General features: G+C 31.2%; 6 protein-coding genes and 1 long non-coding RNA gene across 10 annotated transcripts; 3 read left to right on the top strand and 4 right to left on the bottom strand.

Moving 5' to 3' along the window:
• Window positions 1–4167: 4167 nt before the first annotated feature.
• On the bottom strand, window positions 4168–5236 carry LOC137822784 (uncharacterized). The gene is made up of 4 exons (XM_090295331.1): window positions 5018–5236; window positions 4812–4930; window positions 4607–4725; window positions 4168–4489 (listed from the first exon to the last, which is right to left on the bottom strand). The coding sequence occupies exons 1-4, from the start codon at window positions 5067–5069 to the stop codon at window positions 4354–4356; spliced, it is 426 nt and encodes a 141-aa protein (XP_090151457.1). The 5' UTR covers window positions 5070–5236; the 3' UTR covers window positions 4168–4353.
• Window positions 5237–12844: 7608 nt separating this feature from the next.
• Window positions 12845–13818, bottom strand: LOC137822040 (uncharacterized). The gene is made up of 4 exons (XM_068626928.2): window positions 13663–13818; window positions 13441–13559; window positions 13221–13348; window positions 12845–13132 (listed from the first exon to the last, which is right to left on the bottom strand). Exons 1-4 carry the CDS (start codon window positions 13712–13714, stop codon window positions 13009–13011), a joined length of 423 nt encoding a protein of 140 aa, XP_068483029.1. The 5' UTR covers window positions 13715–13818; the 3' UTR covers window positions 12845–13008.
• A 474-nt stretch (window positions 13819–14292) lies between these two features.
• On the bottom strand, window positions 14293–15583 carry LOC137822038 (uncharacterized). The gene has a single exon (XM_068626925.2). The coding sequence runs from the start codon at window positions 15581–15583 to the stop codon at window positions 14522–14524; it is 1062 nt and encodes a 353-aa protein (XP_068483026.1). The 3' UTR covers window positions 14293–14521.
• An 86-nt stretch (window positions 15584–15669) lies between these two features.
• On the top strand, window positions 15670–17688 carry LOC137822039 (Cystathionine beta-synthase (CBS) family protein). 2 transcript variants are annotated; one of them, XM_068626926.2, is made up of 6 exons: window positions 15670–16242; window positions 16564–16835; window positions 16906–16984; window positions 17126–17199; window positions 17288–17348; window positions 17441–17688. In XM_068626926.2, exons 1-6 carry the CDS (start codon window positions 16167–16169, stop codon window positions 17581–17583), a joined length of 705 nt encoding a protein of 234 aa, XP_068483027.1. In that variant the 5' UTR covers window positions 15670–16166; the 3' UTR covers window positions 17584–17688. The 2 variants fall into 2 exon arrangements, with proteins under 2 accessions (XP_068483027.1, XP_068483028.1); XM_068626927.1 differs by having other exon boundaries at window positions 16182–16474.
• Window positions 17689–21151: 3463 nt separating this feature from the next.
• On the bottom strand, window positions 21152–25452 carry LOC137821431 (uncharacterized). Of its 3 annotated transcripts, none has more exons than XR_016515724.1 (3): window positions 25315–25452; window positions 21482–21547; window positions 21152–21371 (listed from the first exon to the last, which is right to left on the bottom strand). It is a non-coding gene; the product is annotated as an uncharacterized LOC137821431 (long non-coding RNA). The 3 variants fall into 3 exon arrangements; XR_011082797.2 differs by having other exon boundaries at window positions 21509–21547; XR_016515723.1 differs by lacking the exon at window positions 21152–21371 and having other exon boundaries at window positions 21415–21547.
• Window positions 22102–23397, top strand: LOC137821430 (protein RADIALIS-like 1). The gene is made up of 2 exons (XM_068626021.2): window positions 22102–22464; window positions 23182–23397. Exons 1-2 carry the CDS (start codon window positions 22226–22228, stop codon window positions 23207–23209), a joined length of 267 nt encoding a protein of 88 aa, XP_068482122.1. The 5' UTR covers window positions 22102–22225; the 3' UTR covers window positions 23210–23397.
• LOC137821429 (uncharacterized) lies at window positions 24705–25871 on the top strand. Its single transcript, XM_068626020.2, has 2 exons — window positions 24705–25154; window positions 25253–25871. The coding sequence occupies exons 1-2, from the start codon at window positions 24856–24858 to the stop codon at window positions 25710–25712; spliced, it is 759 nt and encodes a 252-aa protein (XP_068482121.2). The 5' UTR covers window positions 24705–24855; the 3' UTR covers window positions 25713–25871.
• The last annotated feature ends 551 nt before the right edge of the window (window positions 25872–26422 follow it).

The raw sequence follows: 26422 nt of genomic DNA, 5'->3' as shown, positions 1-26422 counted from the left end.
CTCAAAATAAAATTATAAAGTCTTATCGATTCTAGTGGATCTTTATGATCATTTGTTTGTGTATATAATACAATCATCATACTTTAAACACAACAAGAAAAAGTAAGGGTAAGTTAGTTTATTTTATCGACAATAAAAAATGAATTAAATATGAACCACTTGAGGAGTGGTCCAATCCTTATACATAAACACAACTTTTAACTTTCCTCAATAAACATATTTCCAAATATGTCTATACAGAATACTCCTAACTGAACCCAAAGAGAATCACTTAAGACACTCAAGCCTACATCTACAAAGAATACATCATGTGACCATTCCCATACAAACCAAATGATCAATACACCAATCAGAAAATAAGCTAGTGAAAATAAATCTTATAATATACACAATTCAATCAAAAGAGCAAACCAAATTACATTGATCAATTTTTCAATTATTAAATATTCTTCAAATTCAAACATAAAACAATCACATAGATCCCACATGGATCTACATATCCAGGATATTCAACAAATAAAACAACGTCTTCCAGAAGACTCGTATTAAGTCCTACCAGATACTAACATCTGATTCAACACCTAAGACGAATTTACTCTATTTGAAAATCTGATCGGTTAAAAATGTAGTTTGACTCCTCAACTAATACAGAGACATTAATAAAATGTTTTTAGCTTGATTTGAGGTTAATAAAATTTATGATGAAATAAGAAATTTGACTTATTCTAATTTTTCAAACAAGTTTCTCTCAATGTTTCAATGAAGAGATTGAGAAATTAAGGAAGCAAGATTACAACATTGATAAACTTACTTTATGTTCCTCGTGGATATATGAAGCCGCATTATATAAAGATATTATTGATAATTTAAAAGTGTTGTATTTATCATGATAACATCAAAATGGTTAATGGATAAATTTTTGAAACATACAAATAGGCTTCTTATGCTTATGCTTTGGAACTATTGATGAATGGTAAGAAATTCATTCATGCGATAAAATAAGCAAGTCAATTTGCTTATGAAAAACAACTCTTAAGGTTATTTGTTATGTTATTGGTGATGGATACAATGTCCAAATCAAATGTAGTTTTGAATTATACTTTGAAGTTATTGTTAGATGGAGTTTTATAAAAAAATGGAGTTCAATATGTCAAGTATTAAATTTATTAATGTGGCAAAGTCTTAAAACTTTCATAAAATATGAAATTAAATACATCCAAATGTAGTGAAAGTGAATTAGATATAAAAAAAATTTCCTTATTGGAATCTAAAAATTGAAGGTGGATGAAAATGGTGAGGACATTGTCGATATACCACAAAATCTTTTACTTGAAAATAGTGAATCACCTTTATTATCACTGGTTGAGTTTGTCTATCCTTGACTTTTGTATAATATGGTGTCTTCTAAAAAAATTGATTATGAAACAATGTTTTGTCCCACAATTAAATTTGTGGAACAAGTTAATGATGTCATTTTATCTTTAATAAGTGGTCAATTATTTTGTTGTTTAAGTTCAAATACGCTTTGCCAATCGGATGAAGATTGGAAAATTTAAGGTCCATCGAAATTCTTAAATGAAATTAAATGTTTAAGGATACCAAATCATCATCTAAAGTTGAAAGTTTGTGTACCTATCATGTTTTTAAAAAATATTAATCAAGCAAATGATATTTGTAATGAGACAAGGTTGCAAGTTAATGATTTGGACGAAAATATTATTTATGGTTACTGATATTACATAGGAAAAAAATTATGAAAATATATTTATCCCAATAATGAATTTAGTTCTTTCTTTCAAATTTCAAATAAGACAATTTTCAATATGTACCTGTATGGATGTCAGGGGCTGAGTAATATTGATCCACGTCGATACACAATGGTTGCCGTGTCTTTAGCTTTCCAATTCTTCAACTCTCTCTTCCTTTTCGCGTGCTTCGATCGGTCGGCGAGGGTACCTGCGATTGCACTCCGACGCTCAAGTCAGCGCTAGTGCTCAATGAGATTCTTTGATAGTATGAAAACGTACCTTTCCCCCCTCTCAAAAGTTCTTTTAGTAAGTTGACTTGGGCCTTAGCTCTGTGGGCCAAGTAACCAATTGCTAAAGACATGCTTAGTGGTCTCTGGGTCGTGCCTGGTGGCTTCCTGATATCTAGGGAGTGCTCTACAAAATGTGTTTGACTTATTCAACGAAAGTTGTAACCGTTTATTTTCCACCACGTGTAACCATGTTCATTATTTAATTAAGTCATTTAATGTGCAGCCTTTGATTGTTCGGTGCAGACCGGTACACTTGTGTTTTTCAAGAATCAAGAATTAAGGTCCATTGCTTTCCAAAGTTTGAATTTATCTTTTGCAACTAATTTTCACATGATCAACTAAATGCTATTATTTGTAGAAAATGATAACAAATACTTATTTTAATTTAAAATAAAGATAACTAACATATCTAAAAACGCGATGTATAACAAATATTTCAAATTCTTTAAAATCAAAGACATATAACATTCAATCACATATATTAGGTATATTGTAATTATAATATATTTATTTTTTATTTATTATACTTAACTTCGTAATTACTTATTCAATGAAATACAATTTGATGAATTTCACAATGATTTTGAAGTTATTCATAATTTCTTGGATACAAATAATCAAAATTTACATTTACTTTTGATCAAAGTAAATATTTGTTAACTAGACATTGTTAAGATAAAACATTTTCAATCACTACCGGCGACATTATTCTTTCTATATTATTTGTTATTATTCACATTATTAGGGAAGTTAAATTATTTATTACAACTAATGCACAATAATATTGTTAGACAGTTAATTTATTTGTTCAGTCTATTCAAAGCTCAATATATTGCATTAAGTTAAATGATTTTGGAAATAAAATTTGAATAGTAATAAATACTATTATAGATCATTTTACAGTGTATTACTTTTTTTTAATTGCTGTTGTTATCATTATTATTATGATTGAAATAAAAAATAATAGACGTTATTAATTTTTTTAAGTGATATAAAAACTATTTTTATTAGTAATCATTATTTTTCATTCTAAAAAATATTGTGCGTCGCACAAATAAAAATACTTGTTTACATTTGTAAATTTGTCATATAACCTATACTTATTTATCAAAAATACTTTTATTAACAAATTTTTTACTAATTATTTATTTTGAATTAATATGGTTAAGTGCAATTATAAAGTTGTATGATCTATATTCATATATTTAAGCTTGCATTATTTTACTTATATAATAAAATATAATTGAAATATTTTCTTTTATTTATTATTGTTATTTATTGTTTTCTCAAAAACTAAAACTAAGATAAAATTTGAAAAACCAATTCAACTTAAGACAGGTAACTTAAAATTTGGGCAAAAGAAATTAAATGGGAAATTAAAAAAAAAAAGATTATATTAAAATTTTATTTTTTAATGAACTTATTATTGGTTGTGCCTACTATCTTGTCAACCAGATCCAACTTGGACTAAGGTGACCCATTGTATCGGCTACATTATATTGGGCCTGTATCAAGTCCAAATCTGAAGGTTTACTGGCCCATTTATTTGATGGTTAGGGTTTGTATGAATAAAATAAGTTTTTTTTCTTCTATAAATCTATAATTTCAATTTTACTTTCATTAAAATATTTTTCTCTCTAATTTTAAAATATAATGCTTTTAAATTCTCTAATTTTTTTTATAAAAGAAACAAAATTTATTTAATTAGTATTTAAAGGACAACCTTAAAATTAAAGAAACTAAACTTTACATATTTTAAAGAGACAAAACCCATTTCATCTTATTCCATATTCGTGAGTTCTGCATGTAAAAAAAATGTTTAGTTTTAATATACTGATTTAAATTTATTTTAAGTATAAATTTTAAAGTACTTCTAAAAGTTAATGATTTTATTTAATATCATCATATTTTCCACGTATTTTGATTAAATTTGTTTATATGATTATTTTTTATTATTATAGTGAGTTATAATAATAATAGTTATTATAAAAATAATCAGTATCATTATTAAGTATAATTTATTATTATAGGAATAATATTATCAATATTATATTTTTTATGATAATTATTATAATATATTTGAAAATTTAGTATTTTAACTTATAAAAAAATACTAACAAATCAGCAAATAAATAAAATGACATTTTTTTTATAACAAGTCATTTAGGTTTATATATATCCGATAAAACAAAGAAACACAGCAATGTTTCCTTAATCACAAAGTAAACCAATATTGTTTTTTCAGACAAACCATATATATACAGTTGTTATGACAAAACAGAAAGCATTACACAAAACATTAGGAAATATTGATATCACGCCCTAATTCCACTTCTTGTATTAATTTTGGATGATCCCAAGTTAGCCACCTCAAACTGTGAAAGATACTTGTTTGAAGAAGCTTCCATCACTGGTGCTTCATTCAGAAATGCCCAGCTGCTCTTTGTCCACCTGCACTCAAACCAATCATTTTCTAACATTAAAAATAGTACTCCAATTCTGCAATTACAATGCAGTTCTTATTATTATCTATTTTATTAAACTAGTTAATGTAGCAATTTAATTTACCAGCAACTTTTGTTCATAAGCTGCTCCAAACTGCTTGTGTCAACATTCATGCCTAAGGACTCCTTAATGCTGCTGCCCAAGGACTTCTGAGAATTCTCTGAATCTTTGAATGCGTGGCTCTGTCAATTATCCATAATAAACATAAATCTCTGACACTTATTGCAGAGGTGAAAATTAATTGATGTTGTAAATTTAGAAGTAAAACCTGAGTAGTCTGGGAAAATTTGGAAATAGCTCTCAGGTGTTCTAACTCTGTCTCCTTCTTTGCTGTCCAGTAAGCATTAATTTCTTCATTTGTGAGTGATCGATTCCTCTTTATTGTTGCTGAAACAGTAAAAAATAAGAACCCTAGTTAGAAAAATCACGTGTGTAAGTGTAACATAGTATTATGATAACACTTAGTATGCGTACCCGATTCAGGATCCAAGGTTGGAGAATCCCATCCTGCCATAAGAGAACCCATTGTTGCTGAAATTCTTTCTTTGTCTGTCTTTTCCAAACGACCTAATTTCTTGATATGAAGAAAGTTGTATAAGGTATATTATATATATATATATAAGTGGTGGTTTAGTGTGATGACAAAGCTCCGACCTGTTTATCTTATCTCTTGGCAGGTTTTTTATTTGTGATGACAATTGCCAATGTGTCATCCAAAAGTTATAGTTGTTCAGTGATAACGATCATGAAAATCAGCTTCTACACACGCTTATAATTTCAGTGTAAATAAATAAATTCACACAGTTTCAGACAGCACACAGACTTTAGAAAACAAAGCCGCCATCATCGCCGCAGTTTTTTTCTTTTTGAAAATATACTAATTTCTGTAGTTTTAGTTCTTCCAATGTTTTTTGTCTACTCTTTCAACATGTAAAATCTCCCTACTTCACAAATCAATGAAATAATATTTTAATTAATTTACTTTTTAATTTTAAATATTATATTATTATTATAATGTGATGTCAAGAGTATTTTTTATTGTGTGGGAATGTAAAAGAATCTTTTCCCTTCCAAAACAAGTAAACAAGTATTGAGAAAATTAAAGACAAAAAAATATTTATCATTTTTAAAAAAATATAAACTATTGCTTTTAGAGGATTTAAATAAGTTCAAGTACTACATCAATTTTTAAAAATTATTACTTTAATAACTACACAGACATAAGTGTATTTAAGTGTATATATGACTCAGACATATACATGACTAAGTGTAATTTCAATATTGTTTGATTTCAATTAAAAAATATTTTTTTCTTTAATTATAATCTAATATAAGATTCTCAATATATCAACACATTGTAAGAAAATCATGGAATATAAACCAATTTTTAGAAACAAAAAATAATTAGTTGTTATAGTGACTAAATTAGAGACTATTTTATAAACTAAAAAAAAATTGGTTTCTAAATTAGTTTCTATTATTGTTAAATAGTTTTTAAATTGATATCTAATTAGCTATACCAATTATTTAGATTTCAAATTTGGTAGCAAAAACCTTGGTTGTTAAGTAGATATCAATTTAAAAATCATCTAACAATAATAGAAACTAATTTAGAAATAATTTTTTTAGTCTATAATTTAGTCACTAGCAACTAATTATTTTTTGTTTCTAAAAATTGGGTTCTATTTTATGGTTTTCCTAATATTTTTTTTACAATTGTATTTACTTTATGTAAAAAATATTAATAGGTGATAAATGTTTATATTCAATACAAGAAAATCATTAAATAAAAATTAATTTTAGAGATAGAAAATAATTAATTGCTATAGTAATTAAATTAAAGATCATTTTAGAAACTAAAAAAATTATTGGTTTCTAAATTAGTTTCTCTTGGACCATGGAAAGCAATTCCTCTTGGAAATGGTTTCTATGAGTTTGAGTTCTACTTCTATAGAAGACATGCGATGGGCCCTCGGGATGGGTTCCCTGAAGTTATCTCCTGGTTTATTGAGACTGTTTGCCTGGACAAAAGACTTTGTCTCAGCTACCATGAGGAGTACCAAAGCTCAGACCTGGGTTAGAATTTACCATTTGCCTTTGGAGTATTGGAAACCAAGGACAATATTTTCCATCGTCAGAGGCCTTGATACTCCTTTGTCTTTAGATGAGCATACTATGAGAAAGAATAGGGGTATGTTTGCTAGAGTGCTGGTGGATATTGATATGTTGTCCCCTCTTCCTGATCACCTCTTGGTTGAACGTCCAGACTTTGCTTTTGTAGCTGGTGTGGAATATAAATGGCTCCCTCCATTTTCCTCTTATTGTAAGATGATTGGGCACGAGCTTGCTCAGTGTCGGGTGATCCATGACCAGGGTCGTGTTCTTGGGCCTCAACATAAACCTTCTCAGAAGACACCTTCTAATGAACAGGAACAAGGGAGGACCACTATTTCGCCTACCATTGCTGGAATTAATTCTGATCATATTGAAAATCAGGTTGTTTCAAAATTTTGGGCTGACTCTAATGACATGAAGGAGGATGACAGTGATAATGGGGAGGAAACAATTCACACTAAAATAAAACCAGGGAGACCACCTAAGGGGACTGGTAAATCCAGGAAAACTGCTAAGGCAGTTCTCTCTACAACGTCGCAATGAATGTCTCTTCATTTTTTTGGAATGTCAAAGGATTGGGAAACCACAAAACTGTGGAGATGTTGCTTAGTTTACTTAACCTACATAAACCTCTCCTGGTTTTTCTTGTTGAACCCATGATGTCGTACACTAATGCTTTCGACGTCCTTTTCAAATCTATTAATATGCATTTGGTTGCTACGTCTCCTATTGTTAATAAAGTTGCTAAGCTTTGGTGTTTGTCGGTTCCTAATCTTGTCCAAAATTTCTTGGTTAATGATCAATTTATCTCTGTAACTTGTCTTTTGCAGGATAAAAGTTTTAGCTTTGCAGGTGTTTATGGTGCTAACACATACTTGTCTAGACGATTTTTGTGGAGGGATCTTAGTTTCTTCACAGGGCCTTGGTGTATTCTAGGAAAGAAAGTGCTAAGATGTTATGGTTCAAGGATGGAGATCGAAATACCGCTTTTTTCCATGCTGTGGTCAAAAGGAGAAATAATTCTAGTGGGATTCATCGTCTACGGATTGATAATGAGGTTACGGAGGATCTTAAAATCATTGAGGATCATATTTTGGACTTTTATAAAAATCTTTATGCTGAGTCTATTTCTAATGTTCTGGATACTGATAATATGGAAGATTTTATTGGTATTTATATTCCTACGATGGTTTCCTCTTAGGAGAATATGATGTTGATTAAATGTCCTGATTTTTCTGAAATAAAAAATGTTGTTTTTAATCTTAACGGTAATAGTGCTCCTGGTCCTGATGGTTTTGGTGGTGTTTTCTATCATTCTTGCTGGGAAATTATTGGGATAGATGTTTGTAATGTTGTTCAACAGTTCTTTAAACAAAATTGGGTTCTCCCTGGAATAAACAGTAATGTGGTATCTCTTATTCCTAAGATTCAGGGTGCTGATTCCATTAAAGATTACAGGCCAATTGCTGTTGCTAATTTCAAATTTAAAATTATTTCCAAGATACTGGCGGATAGGCTTGCTCTTGTGGTTGCTAGAATCATTTTTCCTAATCAATATGGGTTTGTGCAGGGTAGACAAATTCAGGATTGCATTGGTATTGCTTTTGAAGCTATTGACATGCTTTCTAAAAAGGTTAGAGGAGGTAATGTGGCTTACTAAGTTGATATTCATAAAACTTTTGACACTATGAGTTGGAAGTTCTTATTATTAGTTTTTAAACGCTTTGGTTGTCACCCCTCGTTTGTCAGTTGGATTAGTACAATTCTCCGTTCAGCTATGCTTTCTATCATAATAAGTGGTAGTTTGGTGGGTTTTTTTCCTTGCAGTCGAGGTGTAAGACAAGGTGATCCATTGTCTCATTTACTTTTCTATCTTGCAGAGGAAGTTCTTAGTAGAGGTATCTCTAAGCTTGTGAATGATAAGAAGATTTTAAATATGGCTAGTCCAAAAGGTTATCTCACTCCCTCTCATATTTTGTATGTTGATGACATTTTTATTTTTGTAGGGGGGATATTAAGTCTCTTCGAAATTTGAGTACTTTTCTTAAAACATATGGTGATTTTTCTGGTCAATATATTAATAACTCTAAAAGTAGTTTCTTCACCATGGATAATTCTCCAAGATTTGTTACAAAAATTCAAAATATTCTTTCTTGTAGTCATGGTTGTTTGCCTTTCAATTATTTAGGAGTGCCTATCTTTGTTGGTGCTCCAAAATGTCGATTTCTTCAACCTTTGGCTGATAAAGTCAAATTGAAGCTAGCATCTTGGAAAGGTAAATCTCTTAGCATGATGGGTCGGATCCAGCTGGTCAATACAGTGATTACTGGATTTCTAACTTATAGTTTTAATATGTATAAATGGCCTGTTTCACTTATTAAGCAAGTTAAGCAGTGGTGTCAGAATTTTATTTGGACTGGTGATATTATGAAAAAAGGTATCGCTACCGTTAATTGGGCGAAAATTTGTTCACCTCTTGAGGATGGAGGCTTGAATATTATTAATCTTCATCATGAAAATAATGCATATCTTCTTAAGCTTGCTTGGAACTTTGCTTATAGCAAAAAACCTTGGTCTTTACTCTTGAAAGCCAGAGTTCTTAAATCAAAATACGAGTTTAGAATGGTTTATAGATCCTCCTCTCTTTGGCTTGGAATTAAGCAATTTTATTCTATCATACTTGATTATACTTTTTGGATTGTTGGTACAGGTTCTTTTATTAATTTCTGGAATGATAAATGGTGTTCTACTACTTCTTTAGCAAATATTGCAGGGTTATCCGATGGGGCTAGCATTCCGGATACAGTCTCTCAATTTTGGTCAGGTTATGATTGGAATATTCCCTTATCTTTACAGCAGATGCCGCAGTTTTTTTAATCATATCATGGTTAGAGAGGAACAAGATATTCCTAATTGGACTCTAGATGAGTCTGGTCGTTTCACTCTTAAATCGGCTAAGACTTTTTTCTTGGAACCAGGAGTTCCATGTGGTTGGGGTAAGTTCATTTGGTCTTCATCTATTCCGCCTTCCAAAACTCTAGTACTTTGGAAAAATTTTCATGGGCGACTTCCTACAGATTAGCATATTTAGAATAAGGGTTTGCATATATGTTCTATGTGTACGCTTTGTGAAAAGTATGAAGAATCTATTCAACATCTATTTTTTGAATGTTCTAATGCATTACATATTTGGAGTTGGGTTCGACAGATTTTTCTTACTTCTCATTTCTTTAATAAGGATGATCTTCTTTCTTTTATTAAGAGTGATGGTAGTCCTTTGGTTAAATTGATTAAGCTTGTTGTGACAACCTTTTCTATATGGATGATATGGCGTATGAGAAATTATGCTAGATTTCAGGATAAAATTGAGGTTTCTAAGGCTATTTCGGTAATTAAACATTTAACTTGTCTAGTGGGAAATTCGTCTAAAGCTTCAATGAAGAATGATATGTTGGATTTCAACGTTATTAAGTTTTTTGGTATTAAGACTCGTAGTGGGAAAGTTCTTCGTCCTCTTCCTGTTAGATGAGAATTTCCTTCACCAGGTTGTGACAACCTTTTCTATATGGATGATATGGCGTATGAGAAATTATGCTAGATTTCAGGATAAGATTGAGGTTTCTAAGGCTATTTCGGTAATTAAACATTAACTTGTCTAGTGGGAAATTCGTCTAAAGCTTCAATGAAGAATGATATGTTGGATTTCAACGTTATTAAGTTTTTTGGTATTAAGACTCGTAGTGGGAAAGTTCTTCGTCCTCTTCCTGTTAGATGAGAATTTCCTTCACCGGGCTGGGTTAAAATTAACACGGATGGGGCTGCTAGGGGTATCCTGGTCTTGCTACTTGTGGAGGTATTTTTCGTGGGAGTATGGGAGAATTTATTGGTGCTTTTTCAGGGTTTCTTGAAGTTCAGACTGCTTTGGTTGCTGAGTTTTATGGAGTTATACATGCTATGAAGGAACCTCAAAAGATGGAACTTACTAATGTTTGGCTTGAATGTGATTCTATCTTGGTTTGTGCTGCGTTTACTGCTAGGACTAATATTTCGTGGATGCTTCGTAATCAATGAAATACTTGTCTTAATTACTGTGGGACAATCAGGTTTAGGGTTACTCGTATTTTTCGTGAGGGGAATGCATGTGCTGATAAATTGGCTAATTTAGGGTTCATTCATAGAGAATCATTTCATTGGTATAATAGACTTTCATCTAGTCTGTTCTTAGAATTCTTTATGAATATATATAGTCTACCTATGTATCGTTTTTGTTAACATGTGGGTTTTGGTCTAGTCTCCCTATATTTTTGTATTTTCTTTCCTTTTCTTTTTTTAATAATACATTTTTCATGTGATGACAGATGATTGTTGTTACTTGAGGTGTCAGTCTAGCTGAGATGTCAAGTTACATAGTGATGCCTAACATGAAAGCTTTTATAAAAAAAAATTAGTTTCTATTATTGATAAATAGTTTTTAAATTAATATCTAATTAGCTACCAAGATTATTTTTGTATCAAATTTATAATTTAAATAAATAGTCTCTAATTTAGTCACTATTTAATGATTTTCTTGTATTGATTTATTGGTGTAAGTCACCTATATTTACTATTTGATCAGTCCAATTTTTTTATTAATGTATGATTATTACTTCCTTAATAGTTTGATTACTGATTAAAGTCTTTAATTAATTGCTTAGTGGTTTAATTACTGATTAAATTCCTTAATTAAAACTTACGTTGACACATAAACAATGAATATATGTATCCGAGATGATTAGCAAAGTGTTTGTATTGTCCGTAACCAGGTTCTTTGGTTTAAACAGATTAGTTATGACTATCCGAAGCATAAAGTGTTTGTAGAACTTTGACTTCGATAATCCAATTCACTTATCATTTGATTATTGCAATACGTTATTATGTAAGAATAATTATACTCGATAAAATAATTAGAAAACATAATAATTTTTCTCTCTTGCAGTGAAAACCTCATCAATTTTATTGTGAAAAGTGAATGCTTTGCATGACAAAAGAGCACTTGTTAAAGGAAACATCATTCTCTTCATTATTTATTATCAGATAAAACGTAGGCTTGTAATATTTTTGTTCGTATTTTTCAATAATTTTAAAAAATAATCTGAGTTATTATTAAATATTGTAATTAAAATTTTATAGAAATTACAAATTTAAAAATATTTTTTAATTCTTTTCTTTATTTATTCAATATAAGAGCTATTATAAAATAAATTCTATAATGTTTTAATTTAATTTTAGTGAGTTTGGAATGTGTCACATAACTTTTTTTTTTTCAAATTTTACTCTAACGCAAGAATTTCACAAGTCTACTTTCATTAATATTTTATTTGAATATTGACAAAAATATATATTTTCAAAACAGAAAACAAATTATTCTTGTAATCAAATGATATAAAAAGATATTTTCAATGCAACAATATTCAATGATTTTGGATATTTAAATCACAGTAAAATATTAATTAACTTTATTGAAATTGGAAAAAAAATCATTGAGACTTTTAATTGATATGAAATTTCAGGATAATTTTACTTTAATATAGTTTGAAAAAAATATCAAACATGTTAACATAATATTTAATAAAATTGAGAGTTGGTTTCCATATTTCAGCTAAAATTGAACACATCTTATTTGTTATTAGTTGATAATGGCGCTGAATAATTTGTACAAACAAACCTTCTAACTAAAATTTGAAATATTGAAGACTTTCATATTTTAAAAGTTTAAATTTATATTAGTCTTTTATTTATATTATTATAAATATAAATAAATAAATTTAACCTTTTTATGTTTTATTTCGCAAACATATAATAAAAGGAAATAGGGAGTGAATATATACTACAATCGATAGACATTGAAAACATTCTTAATATGGAAGAAGAAGAAGATTAAAACAAAGCAGTATTCAAGTCCAGCTAATTGAACTGAAAACTGGAAAAAAAATTGTCAGTTCAATTTGTATTAGTTTTTATGGGGAATATTAAATCAAGCTACACATATTGTTATATTGATTTTATTTAATGATATTTTGACAATAAGTAGTGCTATTATTCTAACAAACATTGTTAAATATCATGTGGTGAACAAATTGTATAGGTTACTGAAAAGACTTGTTAATGTTTAGAATAATTTTAACTAAAACATTTTGAACAAAAATGTTTTAAAATAATATACCACAATAATTATATAAATTTAGTAAATAGATTTTACATCTGTGAAACCCAAATTACAGTTCTTATGGAGAATTGTAAGTGTGACAAAATAGAAACCGTTACACATGTGTAGACACCAACTATATATACAAGATAACTGAAGCACTAATTTAATTTGCGGTTTTAAATTTGGTTGATCTGAAGTTGGCTACGTGAAACTGTGAACCATAGTTGTTGGAAGAAGCTTCAATCACTGGCGGTTCATTCAGAAATGCCCAGCTGCTCTTGGTCCACCTGCACTCACTCCACTTATTATTTTCCATATAATTAACCTAACTTATAATTCACCAATTGAGCAATTACAACATGTAACATAATGTACCAGCAATTTTTCTTCACAAACTTCTTCAAACTGTTTTCGTCAACATCCATGTCCAAGGGCTCCTTTTTGCGGTTCAAGCCCACGGTAATTGACACACCACAATTCTCTGAATCCTCCAATTTGGGGGTCTGTTCAGTATCCATAAATATATTGGTAGTTCTTCTATATTCAAATTTCTGGAGTGGTGAAATTTGTAGAGATGTTAATTTAAAAGTGAAACCTGAATAGTTTCAGATAATTTAGGAATAGCTTGGATGTGTTCTGACTCTGTCTTCTCTTTTGTTCTCCAGTAAGCATTAATTTGTTCTTTGGTAAGCGATCGATTCCTCTTAATTGAAGCTGCAATGGTAAAAAGTAAGGCTCTTTAAAAATCACAAGGGTTTTATTATTTCAACACAAAAGGTAAAGTGCATAATATTAGTATAGTAGTTATTATTGGTACCTGATTCAGGATCCAAGGTTGGAGAGTCCCATCCTGCCATAAGAGAACCCATTGTTGCTTAGTTTCTTTCTTTATCGTTATAAACACAAGCTCTATAAGCTATATATATAAGTGCTGATAATGCCTAAGCTCCAGCTTGTTTCTCTGTTTTGTTCTTATCTCTGGGCAAGTTTTTTATTTGTGATAATGGTTACAAATGCTAACGATGAGAATGATCCTACAAAGGACAAACATTACCGCTTGAAGTTCGGGTAGGGCACACACTTCAAGTTTTTAGATACCTCATTAACTGATAGGATAATGAAGACATTCAAATTTTGCCACAATTACTTTTTTTTGATAATTTCAATCTTAATTTAATCACAACAGTCTCATCAATCTGGCGAAGGAAACAAATGTAACTAAATTTTGTGTTCTAAGATTCTTCATATGGGATGTGAAATGCTCGTGCTACCACTTTTTTTATTTGTTGAAGATCCTTCTCAGCGTGGTTTCGTGATTATCAAATTCTTTGGGCATTTTTTCTCTTTTTAGTTTTTAGCGATTAGACAATATACTTTCTGCGATTTGGCTGAAAGATTTTTCAATCAAAGGATAGTCACATTCCTTATGTTTTCTTATTGGAAAGCATTTCACATCAACCCACTGAATATTTTTATCCCTTTGCTGAAGCAGTGCTTTGAAAATTAACACTAAAACAGCTTGTTAACGACTCTATGAGTGGTCATTGCAAGTTACCCCAATAAACAAATATACAATTAAAAATTAACAGCACAAATGCATGGTGTAGACACGAAATTCCAACACAAAAATCCTGGAATGGTACCACCTTTGATGTAAACAAGACTCTGTTTTTTGCTTATTCCATTGCAGTGTCCTTATCATTTGAATTGTCTCCACATCTAACCTTACAACCATGACGACGGGGTTTGTCAGGGTTATCGTGTTCAGAGTCACTCGGTTCAAGAAAAAGTCCCCTAAGACATCTTCTTCGAACCACGGGCCTGTAAGGCACCCTCTCTACCCGGTTTATGCTTACTTCAGCTTTGGGTTTTTCCAAGCACGGTTCTTTCACATCAGGTTGAGGTTGTTGAGGGAGAATAACACGAACACCAGGGTCTCTTCCATTGATAGTACCATGCGACATGATCGAATTGTTGATGCTCTGAATGTTACTGTTCACGTATGTCTTACCCGCTTCATCTTTCTCCGTGGATGTGCTCCTCTTCCCTTCGGGATTGGGCCTCGTTGAGTGAGAACCCGCCACATGCATTGTCACTCCTCTGTTGTCACCGGCCAGAGTTACCACACTCACTGTTTTGTCGTCCACCTTCAGTGTTGGGTTCAGAGCTGAAATGTCATCATCCTTGGTGGGATTTTCCTCGTTGGATAATGATATGGTTGAAACGTTCTCGTTCGTTGGATGTGCTGATGTTGAAGTTGGTGGCACGACCTTTGTGTCTTTCGCGCTGGGAGTCGACGTGGCAAACATCATCTTGCTCTCTGTTGGGTTGGCATTGGATTTAGGCTGGTGGGGTTCGGTTGGTGTTTCTAAAGGGGCGTTGAAATTCTGAGTAGGAGTACTCTCCAACTCCAATTCCTTCACATTTTGCTTTGAAGGTGTTGGAGTTGATGGTGTTGAAGAGGATTCTGAGAGAGAGGACACTGGCGAATCAATGGTCACAGAAGGTGGTGGTGAATGTGATGATGGAAGAGAATCTGACACTTGTTGAGGTTTAGTTTTTGGGGTTACCTGAGGAAGGGGAGGTTGTGGTGGGGTAGAGGCTATTCCAGGAGGACGAAACGGTGGTCGACGAGTGGAAAGAGATTTTGATTTTTGTTTTGGAGGAGAATGAGGTTGAGTGGAAGGACCTGTGATCCAAGGGATCCTAAAACCACACTGCTGTGTTTTGCGTGGCATGGATGTTGGTATGGTTAATATCTGGTGGAAAAACAGATGAGTTTTTTACAAGGTCTTCTATTCTGGCTGATCTTAAAATCCGAAGATTTTACTTCTTGTGTATATATACTGAACAAAGAAGTTATACCTTAGATGCATAGGAGGACTTTCTGGTTTGACTAACCAGTTTTGATTCCCAAACTTTTTCATACTGATTTCCTTATTTGTGCTTTGCTTGAACTTAGAGATTTACGTTTTAATCACACGTTTGCAAACCATTCTTATCTTGCACCCTACGAAAAGAAATTGCAAGCATATTCTTGGCCTCTCAAGCTTGCTGAGATAATGGTTTTAGTCATTCATATCCCACTGTTAATAAATTGTTTTCTTTGAATTTACTCTGGAATATGTAGAAGAGCTACGCTTAAACTAATGATCCGTGAGTCTATAAAGTTGGAGAAAAGAACGAGAAAAACTTGATCCAATAGGTTTGGCAATTCCACGTTTAAGCAACTACAAAGTTCCTTTCTTCATATTCTCCTTCAAGAAAAGCATTCAAAATGCAAGATGCAAGCTACTGTTGTGGTTATATGAAATACCAAAGATGAGAATACTTCGTACCTTCGCCACTTCTAAAGCAGAACCAACCAGTTTCAAGTATTGCTATCAGCAACATCAGGGTACGTAGAATCCTACTCTTGGAGAGAAAAACACACCCTCAACTTACTTAATTTCTCAGCAATGAAGAACGTCCAACATTTTTACGAAATGAAATTAGTGTTTTGAGTTAGTTCTTTATGGAATAAAATTAAACCACTAGTACTACCAATAGTTCTCTGAAACAGTTAAGCTCAGTGACGAAAGTGGGATGCATTAAAACTTTAAAGGCATATCTATACTTGTATTCTAATGGTACTTTGTAATTTTTTTTATGAATTGTAATGGTACTTTTTTGTCACTCCATACATTAGCCAGAACTAATTTTTACTTTGATTGTGCAGAAGTAGAACAAATGCTGGGAGTGTGCAGGATACTGCGACTTTGCCAAAACCCTCCAAGGGGCGCAATATTTCAACCATTCCAAGGAAATGGAATCCCTAACATGAACAAAATATGTTCAAATTTTGGATGTGTCACGTCCTCTTCACTCACGCAGCAGAAAGGATTGGAGAATGTAACAGTGACAGAGGTACTAATGACAAAAGGGAAAGAAAATATCGGTTCCTGGCTTTGGTGCAGAACTGATGATGCTGTTATTAATGCAATGAAAAACGTAAGGTAGTTCAATTTGCTCAAAAGATTCACTCTAAATGGCTCCTATCTAACATTGTATAAGGTTTCAGATGGCTGATAATAACATTGGATCATTGGTGGTACTAAAGCCAGAGGGGCAGCACATAGCAGGGATAGTCACAGAAAGAGGTACATGTGGTTCCTTCCAACACTTTTCAATACCCTTTTGTTGAGATAGAAAATCCATTACCATTTCAAACCAAAATTAAAACTTGTTGCGATTCTGACATAAACTGAACCTCTTTGTTGGATACATGCATGAACTACAAGACTGCTTGAAAAAAATAGTTGCACAAGGAAAATCACCCTTATACACACAAGTTGGTCAAATAATGACTGATGAGGTTATTTTATGCTCTCTCATTTCCAATATATTTGATATCCTGTTCTTGCATTTTCATTGTGAATGATGATGAGGTTTCTCGTGAACAGAATAACTTGATAACGGTGACCTCTGACACCAACATTCTTCAAGCAATGAAAATTATGACAGGTAAGGGTAATTCTCCTATTGGCTTTAAGTGTTCCTTCTTCTGGTATTTTTGCACAGAGTTTAAGGGATCAAAGGTCACTCTTTTCTTGCAGAGAATCACATCCGACATGTTCCAGTTATAGATGGGAAAATTGTTGGTATGATTTCCATTGTAGATGTGGTGCGAGCAGTGATGGAGCAGCAAAGTGGAGAATTGAAGCGACTCAATGACTACATCAGAGGAGAATACTATTAGCAAAACAATTCAAGCACGTGTACCAATTTGGTGATAGCAAATTCATGCATCAAATATAATGCACCTTTATATTTCACAATAAATGGAATTTGATTTTTTTTATCACTTTCTAGAGCATCACTGTACCAAATCCAGATTAACACCTGTTTATTTCCAGGTTTTAAAATAAATGGGAAAAAAATTCCAAAAAACGAAAGATAAAAATTTAAAAAAGAAGTAAAAAAAAACAAAGATCTTAGAGGCCTTAAAACTTCCATGCAAATTCAAACATAAAAAAATTATACTGAAATTTTTTAATTATTAGAAATAAATAATTATATCATAAATATTTTATCAATATTCACTACATAATAAATTATATTATATATATTTACGTCAAATATTTATATCATTAATACTTTATTAATATTTCTGTTTTTTATAACAAAAATAATAAATGTAAAAAAAATTACTAATAATTAATAAATATTTTTTTACTCATTCTTCTTTCCTCTCTTTTATTTCTTTATTTTTATCATCTAATTTAAACAAAACATAAAATTAAATAATTATTTGAATCTACGGAAAGTCTTTTGAGAGAAAATATGAGTGAAAAACCTCACTTAATTGAAAAATAATACACAATACATCATACCAAGGTTGAAAAGGACATTAGCCAGCTCTTACTATTACACTGTGTTGGGAGAATAAGAGGGAGTGATATAAAGAAGCCTTAGACAAAGTTACCATTACTAGATAGTTTAATGCTATTTAAGATAATTTAAAGTCATCTTAATCTACTAATATCCATTTATACCAAATAATTTTTTTCTAAAATAAACAAAAAGAAATAGTTTGAAGTTAAAAAAAGAGAGAGAAAAAGACAAAAAAAAAATACTAAATATTTATTCATGTAAGTGTTATGGTTCAAAATACAAAATAGTGTTATTTATTTATTGATGTATAACTCTTCCTCATAAAAGTAACAAATGAATTTCACAGTTTTTTTATTTTTTTTATTTCTGTGTTCTTTCATTTTTCTTTTTTCTTTCAGCATTCCAGAAGAAAAGAAGTTAGAATTAAATTATATAACAGAAAGGGAAAATAAGTAAAAGGTCTGAAAAGAGATATTTACAGTGTGGTGGAGGAATATGTTTTGGGTTATTCTGTGAGAGTTTTAGAAGAGAAAGATAGATAAAGATTCTAAGACTAGAAGTGTCTAAAAGATGTAGAGTCCCTTTCAGCATGGGGCAGTATCCCCAAACTGCAGGACTTTTTCCAGATATACATCTCTCATCACTTCCCAAACGGAAACACTGGGCATCCCACACATTCTTTGCATTATCTCTCCATTCAAAATCATTTCCTCTAAATTTATTCAAACTGTTTTTACCTTTCCATTCTTAACAGAGTTTAGTTTCAGAACTATAAATATACAAAGTAATTATAATTATTTTATATACTTTTTAAATAATTATTATAAAATTCTATACCTTTACTATATACAACAATCTCCAATTAAATAGTCATAAATTTTTACACCAGCAATGCCTTGTATTAACAGCATGATAACAGGGTGTGAAATGTATTAGAAAGTAAAGTAAAGTCAAGTTTAGTATGCACCAATTGCATTTCAGAAGTCCATAATTAACTATATTTAATTTACTTTTCATGATCTGAAGGTCAGAAGTTTGAAGGTGTTTTTTTAGATGATCATTAGTAACTACAACTTTTAATTGTTTTGTTTGAAGATTACCAAAATAGGATGAGTGGAGTTCTACCAGGTTACAATACTCTCATGATTAAATCATTAAATCAGTTAGAGCATAAAAAATTTGTGTATATAATTATTGCATAGAATAAAAAATTACCTTCTATTTAAGGTTCTTCCATTTTTTGTAAGTTATTTTGATCATCCTTTTTTTTGGAATAATAATAAATTCATCCATTAACTGAAATTTAAATCAAGCACTTATAAAAAATGTTTTTTAAAAATATCTTATTTCCATTGTTTCATATAAACAATATATTGAATAAATAAAGACTCCTATAAAATAGACATATCTACATAAATAATAAAAGATATAAAATCGTATGCCCATTGAAACTCTACTGAGTTAAATTACTCTTTATCAATTAAATATCCGAGAAACATGATGAGATAGACCACATCCGGACAGTACAATAAGTACAATAGTTAAAAATAACTTTGAAAATCCTACGTAAAGGACAAAAAGAAAAAAAAAATTAAGACGTTTTTAATATTCTTTTGTTTATAATGGGAAAAATGTAAATAACTGATTTTACTAAAAATGTTTTTAAAAAATATAAAATTTGAATATCTTCTTCCAACTAGGGCCATTGACTTATCCTTTATGAGCCTTCGATTTCTCACCACTCATATGGCTCCACCATTTGGCTATCATGTACCCAAACCAAACACTCTCTTTTCCAACAACAGTTTTATTCAAATAATTTTAAATAGTGGATTAAAAGAAAAAACCAAAAGAGTAAAATAACACATTTCATCAGGTTTTAAATATTTTCTCACACTTTCTTTTAAAGTTTTCTTCTAAATTAATTGGATTAATTGATCTATCATGTTTTTCATCAAACTCTCGATTATTTGTCGTTTATATGACAAAAAATATCTAACAAGGAGTGTTGGGCCAAGTGATCTTACCCGTTATACCAAGTTTTATAAATTAAAAAGTTTATCTGAGGTTTGATTTTTTTTTAGGAGGTTTAATATTAACTTAGTTTAAAATATATTTCCGTTCCCATTTTGTTCTTCCTGTATCTTTAAAAAAAGTATTTTGATTTTTTTTTCTCAAATTTGAATTATTTTTACTTTTCAAAATCTTTTTTTTTTTTTTACTTTCCAATACGATTTTGATTTTTTTTATTCAAGATCTATATTTTGTTTCCACTAATAAACCTATAGATAAATTAAATTTCTTCCAATATACTTATTTTCTAAATTGAATAAGGAGATGAAGATGTGTATATCATTTTCCTTTTAAATTATTAAAACACTTTTTTAATTTATTAGGTAGCTTAAAAACTTTTTTTTATTATTTATTTTATTTTATTTGAAGAACCATTTCTTTGCTACAAAATTCTTTATTATCTCTCTCAATTGTACGATTCATTAAGATCATATTTATTGTTGTGATTTTCATTTTTGATAAAAAAAATTATTTAAATAATATTTAAAACTTAGTAAGACCAGCTCGTTCGTTGCGTTTAATAATAAATCCTATATCAAATAAGAAAAAGTAAAAGAAAATCACACAAGAACTGTACAATAATTTGTAAAAACAGCAATCTTTATGGTGTTATTTGCCATATGATGTGGTTACAGAACCAAAAAAATTTATATTGTATAAATATCTTTGCAATTTTAAAATTATGATGAACATGCGTTCATAAATACTTGTCTTCATAGATATTCTTAATATTTTGTGCCCATGCTTCGTTTGCTTTGCTCTAGGCAAGAAATAAAACTTACATAAACTTATATATTTATGTAAAAATGGTGATATAATCAATTATTCTATTAAATAAATAAATAATTTAAAATTAACAATTATAAAAACTAAAATGTTTTATCCCTTTTATTATAATAATAATAAATAATTAAAATAACAATATAAAAAGAATAAATAAAATTAATAATAATAAATTGTAGTATGTCCTTTTGTACTCATTCTTACCATCTAAACCATCTCATTTTAAGATTTCTTTGTCTTTTCTTTCTTTTTCCCATCTTGAATTTGCATTGTCAAATTCTGGCACCGAACCAATGACTATTCAACAAAATAACAAGTAACTGTGAGACAACATGTTCTGAAACTGGAAAACAAGAATATAAATAGAATAAATCTGTGTTATGGCTTTGGCAGAGGCAAATGCAAACCATGTTGAAAACAGAGAAGGGTTTCACCTCTCAGCCACGCAAACTCTTTACTTGGGATCTCCCAGCCTGATCAAACAAGTTGTGAAACCCAGAAAATCATCAAGTAAGTTTCAGACTCCAAATATTTTGTTTAAAAATAAAGTCATGAGAAAGTGGTGGCACTATTTTTGATGCAAGTTCTATAAAGTGGTTGATGAGGGTTTGAAGCAATGCAATGGTGATTATTCTGGAATTGAAATGTAAAATATATTAATGGGTGATGGAGAAAGTATATTACCCGTTACAAGTTGCAAAATAAGTGACAGGATTATTATTCTATATTCATGTTAGAAAGAAGCAGAATATGTTAGCCTTACATATTGTTAGCGAATATATATCTGTATTGCAGTGGGAATTGGTATCTAATCCCCACCGCCACCACCACCAGCCTGTAAAAATCTGAAGAAATGATATTAACATTACAATACTGAGTCCAACATCAAATGAAATGGAGCAGGCTTAAAGGTCACAACACAACACAGAGACTCAAATCATAGGTTTATAAGCCTGAAGGGATCAAATCCAAATGAAAGGGTACCTGACCCCGCTACACATACCCGCCAAGGGAATCATATCTTGTTGAATCCGTAAAAAGTATTCGCCAACTTGCACACCACTTCACTCTCCCCTATTTAACCACTCACATCCACAATCTTTTCTCACTACTTCTTACTTCACTCTTTCTAACATACTTAGACACCATTAATGGGTTGGACACGAGAAGAGAATAGACGTTTTGAGGATGCTCTTGCTGTTCATGGCCCTGATGACCCAAATCGGTGGCAACATGTAGCTGATGCCGTGGGTGGAAAATCCGTACAAGAGGTGAAAATGCACTATGAGATCCTCCAGGAAGACGTCATTCGAATTGAGCGAGATCAAATCCCACTACCCAGGTACAGAGGTGCCAGCATCAATGGAAGACAAATTGACAATGAGCAAAGGTAATGCCTTCTTTCTTTCACTTGTTTCCATTTCTGGACACCATCTATCTAGGACAACAAGCATAAAATCTTATGTGTGCTAGTTTCTTCTCATAACAATCAACTTATTAGAATGTGTGTTTCTTTCGTCTTGTGTGTTATCGTCTATTATTCCCCACTTGTATTAGAGGAGGAAATCACTCTTGTTGAAAACCCCGAAACTGGGTAAGAGGTTTTTGGAGATTTCATTAGATTAGGGAGAACCCTTTGCATCTGCATTGCCAATTTCATCAGTCTTTCGAATTCAAAATAGTTTTCTTCTCACTTCTCATTTTTTAGAGCTTTTGATTACAATGATCAGAATGTCCTGAGTTTGTAACAGCAACCCAAAAAACGGTGAATTGTTTTATATTATTATATTGTAAGCAGAGAGCACGTGAAATTTGATCCATCAAGTTTCATGTCACATGCACCTGAGATCTATGGGTTTGGATAATGTCCATCATGATGCTAGTATTATTCATCATTATCAACATGTCGATATGGTATTGGGTAATAATCATTGATTCCTGCATCGAAGTTTATCATTATCCTCGGGGATATTAGCCCTCTCCTCAACTCACCTGTAATCATTGGGTGTAGTTTTTTGGCACATGCAGTTGTCTACTTATTTAGGCACATCTTAAAAGGCTGAATTTGTTCTTATTCTGAATATAAGCTTATTGTTTTCTTCACCAGGAGAATGAGGAATCTGACTCTCCGATGAAGCAACCACTTTAGAACTGTGGAGTTGCAAGTTTCCACGAAGACATGTGCAACTTATGTGGGTGTGCTCACTTGCTGTGTTTCTTTTCCCGTTATATTCACCCCCATTGTAGTTTGTAAGAAATATCATGTGATGTAACTTTGCCAGATATTAAAAATTATTTGTAGTGACAAGTTTGAATGGTTAAACAAGTTAATCATTTTATTTTATTCTTTTAACTACAAGTTAAAACTCAAACATAAACACAATACTAACTGGGTAGTTTTACAAACAGCAAAATCCTCAAAATTCTACAAGAACATTTGATTTAGAACGAGACATAGTAATATTGAGAATATTTTGGTGCTATACCCCATTTTGTTGGGGTGTTTTAAGGTAAGATAAATGATGAATGATAATTTTGATAGAAATGCAAAAATTGAATCTGAACATATGCTGTCTAGCTTCTGTCTTAATTTTCACTTGTACCCATGTATGTATCTTGATTTATCATCAACAATTAATGGTAAAAAGAATATTTTATACTTTGAATAGAGACCACATATAGCAATCAATAAGATTAAAAAAGCCAAATGTGCAGTAGAAGTGAAAAAGAGTTTTTCGCAAGGTGTTATATCCATCAGATCTTCCTCAAACATACTTCGTGTTCGATAGTAACTATTTGAAGTACACCAGTCAAGCTTATGTTAACTATATTTTGTTCTTATAAGGACATATTCACCAGAATTTCTGTTTATTTTTTATTCAACCTATGCACGACGATTAAGTACAATATTGCTTCATAGAATAAATTCGTAATAAATGCTAAAACAAATCATTTTAAGAACCCCAAATATATTTAATTTCGAGAATAACGTAAACAGTGGTGGAGCTTCAACCTTTTCGAGAGCCAAATAAAATTTAATACTTGAGCATTAAGGTGGAAAAAATCATGTACACAATAAGGTTACCGTAGATAGCAAAAGCAAAAGCAATAATAAAGCATAAAAAATTAGAACCATAATGGGTCCATATTAAAACAGAAGAATAAGTCAACGACATATTCAAGAATGTATAAACTCCGCCAGTAATTCTAAGTGGGAGAAAATTTATTCACAGTAACTATGATATGATAGGAATTATTCTTTGATTGTATTTAAAATTTTATCTAGGTAATATCTATCTTAATAAATATATTATTGAAATAAATGTTTAAATATGATTAGAGAACAATACTTATAATATAACATTGTATGTAATTTTTCTTTTTCTAAATATTATCCAAGTATATGAGAAAGAGCAACTATATAATAAAACATAAATTTAGTTTATGTGGTCTTACAAGTGAAAAAAAAGAACCTAAGAAAGTATGTAAATATATATGCGAAAAATATGAATCGAAAATTAGGATTAAGAAATAAAAATGGAGAGCGAGGAAAAGGCAGGACCAAGAAAACGGAAAAACAAAATTTCCAAAGATAAGTAACGAGAACGGGAGAGACGGGGAGGAAAAAAGACGTTATGTGAGGCTAAGATGGGTTGGTGCAGAGTGTATATAAAAAGCGGATTGTAATAAAACAAAGTTGCATTTCGTTGCCACCCTTGGTTCACAACTTCTCAAGGCGTTTCTGCAATCCTTGATTCCTGGGTAAAGGAATAAGGGGAAAATGGCCAAGATATCATTACTTTTGGTGTTTTCGGTGGTGTTGGCTCTGCCATTCCGTTCGATTTTGGGCCAGGAAGATGATTGGAAGAATCTGTTGGGCCAGGGAGGCCTCTCCCAAGACGCATTGGACAAGGCCCGGATGGCTATGGGTGGGGCCGCGGCCCAAGCAGCTGTCAATGATTATTTCGGCTCAGCCCTAAGTGGCGGCGCCTCCTCTGACTCTTCTGACTCTTCTCCTGCCGAGGACGAACCTTACGAAGGCGAAGGCTCATCCTTGGCTGACTTTTTAGACTCCGACAAGTAACAAATCAATATCCAAAATAATTACTCAATATATTTTTTAAATTCTGCCTAATTACGTTTTAATTTCAAACTAAAACTACTCTTATGTGAATCAGCACTGGAACCAACGACAAAGGATCAATAGCAGATTCACCGGTTGGAGCACCAAATGGTTTACCTGAAGACGAGGATGACGACGACGACGACGACGATGATGATTCTTCTCCCGCAGGCGCACCGGAGGGTTCTTTCTCACCTGCAGAAGCACCAGAAAACTCACCCGAGGAAGCACCGTCTACTGAAGCACCAACCAATGCGCCGGTGGAAGCACCATCTACTGAAGCACCAACCAACGCGCCAGTGGAAGCACCTGAATCTGCACCCGCAAATGCACCCGGATTTGATGATCTTGTGGAAGGTGAACGGGCACCAACAAATGCACCTGTGGGGGAACCAGATGAAGATGATGATGATGATGATGACGACGACGATGATGAAGATGAGGGTGATTCCGGGTTTTCACCCAGTATTGCTCCCACACAGGCACCTGAAGGGGAACCATTAGATGAATCATAAGAGAAGAATGTGATACTAATCCATTTTTATTGACATAAACAATTACATACATTTCCTATATTGGAGGGTGATATCTATCTTCAAACTTGAGATGTGATGTAATATAACACCTGTGCTCTTTTTCACCCTTCAATAAATTTACTCACTTCATCCCCATTACTTAATTTTTATAAGAAAAATATAAAATAATTAAGTGAATCAAAGTTTTCAAATAAATAAATTTTATATAATTTATTTTTTAAATTATATATTTTATTATTTTAGTTTAAACGATAATATCATACAAAAATTAAACTTTATTCCCTAATTAATATCCTTATAACACTAGTTATTTGGTAAGCAACCTCTAATATTTTTATGTATCTCTTATACAATTATTTAAACTTATCTCCAATTTCAATTTCAATTTTTTAACTAAATGAATATCTATTATGTTACTATTTTATTCTTTCATATATTGGGCTGAAGAAATTTAATTTGAATCTGAATTAAAAATACACTCTATAGAAAACACTAGTATTTATTTTAAACTAAGGAACAAAATATAAAAATCTTTATCGCTAATACAAATACTAAAATTATTTTGTAAATTAAGAGGTTTAGTGGATATATTTACAACTCGATTAATGGTATCAAAGAATGCTATTTTACCATCACCTCTTTGAATGTCTTTTATAAAAAAGGATGTCTTGTGTTTAATGTCTTACTCC

This window comes from Phaseolus vulgaris, chromosome 9 (genome assembly GCF_051622355.1).
Source record: "Phaseolus vulgaris cultivar YP4 chromosome 9, ASM5162235v1, whole genome shotgun sequence".
In the NCBI taxonomy this organism is placed as follows: Eukaryota; Viridiplantae; Streptophyta; class Magnoliopsida; order Fabales; family Fabaceae; genus Phaseolus; species Phaseolus vulgaris.
The sequence above is the reverse complement of the archived record's forward strand: the minus strand, read 5'-3'. Positions and strand labels throughout refer to the sequence as shown.